At 41.1% G+C, this 2,597-nt stretch overlaps 1 protein-coding gene across 1 annotated transcript; it reads left to right on the top strand.

Moving 5' to 3' along the window:
- The first annotated feature begins 540 nt into the window (after positions 1 to 540).
- Positions 541 to 1,683, top strand: LOC111325271 (adenosine receptor A1). The gene has a single exon (XM_088730795.1). The coding sequence runs from the start codon at positions 541 to 543 to the stop codon at positions 1,606 to 1,608; it is 1,068 nt and encodes a 355-aa protein (XP_088586921.1). The 3' UTR covers positions 1,609 to 1,683.
- Positions 1,684 to 2,597: the final 914 nt, after the last annotated feature.

Genomic DNA, 2,597 nt, shown 5'->3' with positions numbered 1-2,597 from the left:
CTCCGGTCTCTGATCATTCGCCTGAACTGAGCCAAGACTGACCAACTGAGTTTAGTCAGAGGAATTTGTCAGCGGATAACTTAGTCATCGCCGGATCACCGTTGAACGACCTCGCAGAACAAGAAAGGCCCTACCCTCGTTATGTAAGTAACCATTTCTTGTTTGACACATCGGTGTTTTCGCTCGCATTGTTATTTCACTTTTCCTCTTGGAGACACACGGTTAAACAATACTCACGTGCAAGGAGTTAAGATGTAACTTATTACCTTTTACTATTTTTATCATCCAATTACAGGTCGGAGCCATTCCTGTATTTAGTCGCTAGTAAATTAAACCAGCTACGTCATTTTGTCATTGCCGACAACTACACGAAGGGTCGCACGAAGATGAAATTCGAGGATCGTGACACTCGGTCCCAGTCTCAGAAGGAGGAAGGGCCCTCGGGTCTGTCCCTTCAAGTGACTTCCGCAAATTTCTATAATCTTCGCTGTAAAGATTGCTTTCAGGAATTTGTGATCTCAAGTTAACGAAGAAGAAAGAATGTCATTAATTGGCAAGGATCAATGTGACAACACTCCGGCTCCGACATATCTGTCGTTCTCCACTGCGTCTACATCGATATTTATCACCATCGTTGCTTCCGTTGGAAACTCGTTGGTTGTCCTCGCTGTGTTGTTGAACCCAAACAAAGACCTGCGATCGCCGTTCATCTACTTTTTGGTGAATCTTAGCGTAGCGGATCTCGTCGTTGGACTCGTACTCGGCCCTTTGAGTACAATGTATCACATCTTTGAAGGGCTTAGTATGCTTAACCAAGGTTACAAAGACGCGGTACACATTATTTATTTCACTTCATGTACAGCGTCCCTTTTCAGCTTGATAGCCCTGGCGCTAGATCGCTATCTCGCTATTACGTACCCTCTGCAGTACAGAGCCAAACTTAGCCCCATCAGAGCTTTGTTGATATCCGTTGTGGTATGGATTATCTCCGCTTTGCTCCCAATGGTCTACTTCGCTATCGGCTACAACAAACTTCGCTTTGTATTTGCCAACACTGCTATAGCTATCACCTTTGCAGTCCTGATTTTCACCACTGTCAGGATTTTCAAATATTTGCGATGCCAAGTACAGCAATGGGACAGTTTGCATGACAGCTCAGAGGAGAATTTAGCCTTGAAACGAGCGATGAAGTGGGAAACTAAAATAACCAAGACACTGGTTATCGTACTAATACTATTTTTAGCCTTTTACCTGCCTTCATGTATTTGTATCTATATCATTAACTTTTGTACCAGTTGCGATTGTGTGTTTATTCATTGGGTTAGAGATATCCAGTTTGTTCTTGTGATGGCCAATTCAGGAGTAAATCCTTTCGTGTACGCGTGGAGATTGGAAAATTTCCGCAAAGCTTTCAAGAACATCTCAACCTGCCATGCGTGTTTAAGGCGACTGAGGTCAGTCTCGCGTTTAAATTTACAATTGTCGTCTGTAAGCACAGACGTCTCCTCTTACAATCCCACAGGACAAGCTGGCAATCCAGAAGAAATAAACCAGGCTAATGAAAACTGTATAATTTCAAAATGTAATACACAACCAAAGGGTGTGTAAGACGTTGAATCTTGGTGTAACTTGATTTATGTCTTATGAAGATATCTTAATAAACATGCACAAAGTTATGATTTATATTTGGCAAACAATAATTTAGGACGATCTAGCTCTACATATTGTTGACACTTTTTTCATCTTCTTATGAGTTTGACTAATGTTCGTGGGTCGGGGGTACAAGTCGTGAGTCGTGGGTGTGGGTGTGGGTGTGGGTAAGAGTCGTGGGTGTGGTTAATACTTAATAATAAAAATAACCATTTAGAATATTAAATATAATAATACATAAATTTTATACAACCCTGTCATTCATTAATTTAACTGTTCTTTCTTCTAGTTATTTTATTTTGTTTATTCAATTTACCCTACTTTACGTCTATTTTTATCTGTTATCTCACTGTCAATGAAATTAGTTTCAGTTTCGCGACGGGAAGAGAGATAAATCTTGTAATTACATTAAATTAGTTTCACAACGCGATAATTCCGGATCTGTCTCCAGCGCGATCGCCGACGAGCGTCCATTGGTCGGCTACTCTGGGATTTAATTATTCCCTTTTTCTGCTTTTCAGGGTAGTTGTCAAGGGAAATCCACAGGACATTCTTTTGTCCTCTTGCGGTTTTCAAGCCTCAGACGATAAAACTTTATTTTCTCAGGGAAAAATCGGTCACACTTGCAAATTTGAGTTTCCCTAGGGAAACTGTCAACAAGTCAAGTTTCCCTAGGACAAAACCCTGTAGTGTGACTACAGCTAATATCGCGTTGACGATCCTCCCCTGTCGAGTTACCAGTCTGGCAGAGGTTATGTGTGTGCCTTTTGAGTCAGTCGACTTGTGTACAATCAGTTTTTCTTTGTGTTTACAGTGTGTAATTACCAGATTTATCTATCATTCTTTTGTCATTGATGTTGTCAGACGAGATCTCGGAATTTCTGTTCCTTGGCCCCTGACTTTAGCCGCAAATATAGAATTCACGAGCGCTGTCGCAATTTTAACGT

The sequence above is a fragment of the Stylophora pistillata genome, chromosome 8 (assembly GCF_964205215.1).
Source record: "Stylophora pistillata chromosome 8, jaStyPist1.2, whole genome shotgun sequence".
NCBI lineage: Eukaryota > Metazoa > Cnidaria > Anthozoa > Scleractinia > Pocilloporidae > Stylophora > Stylophora pistillata.
This window is presented reverse-complemented; position numbering and strand designations above follow the sequence as displayed.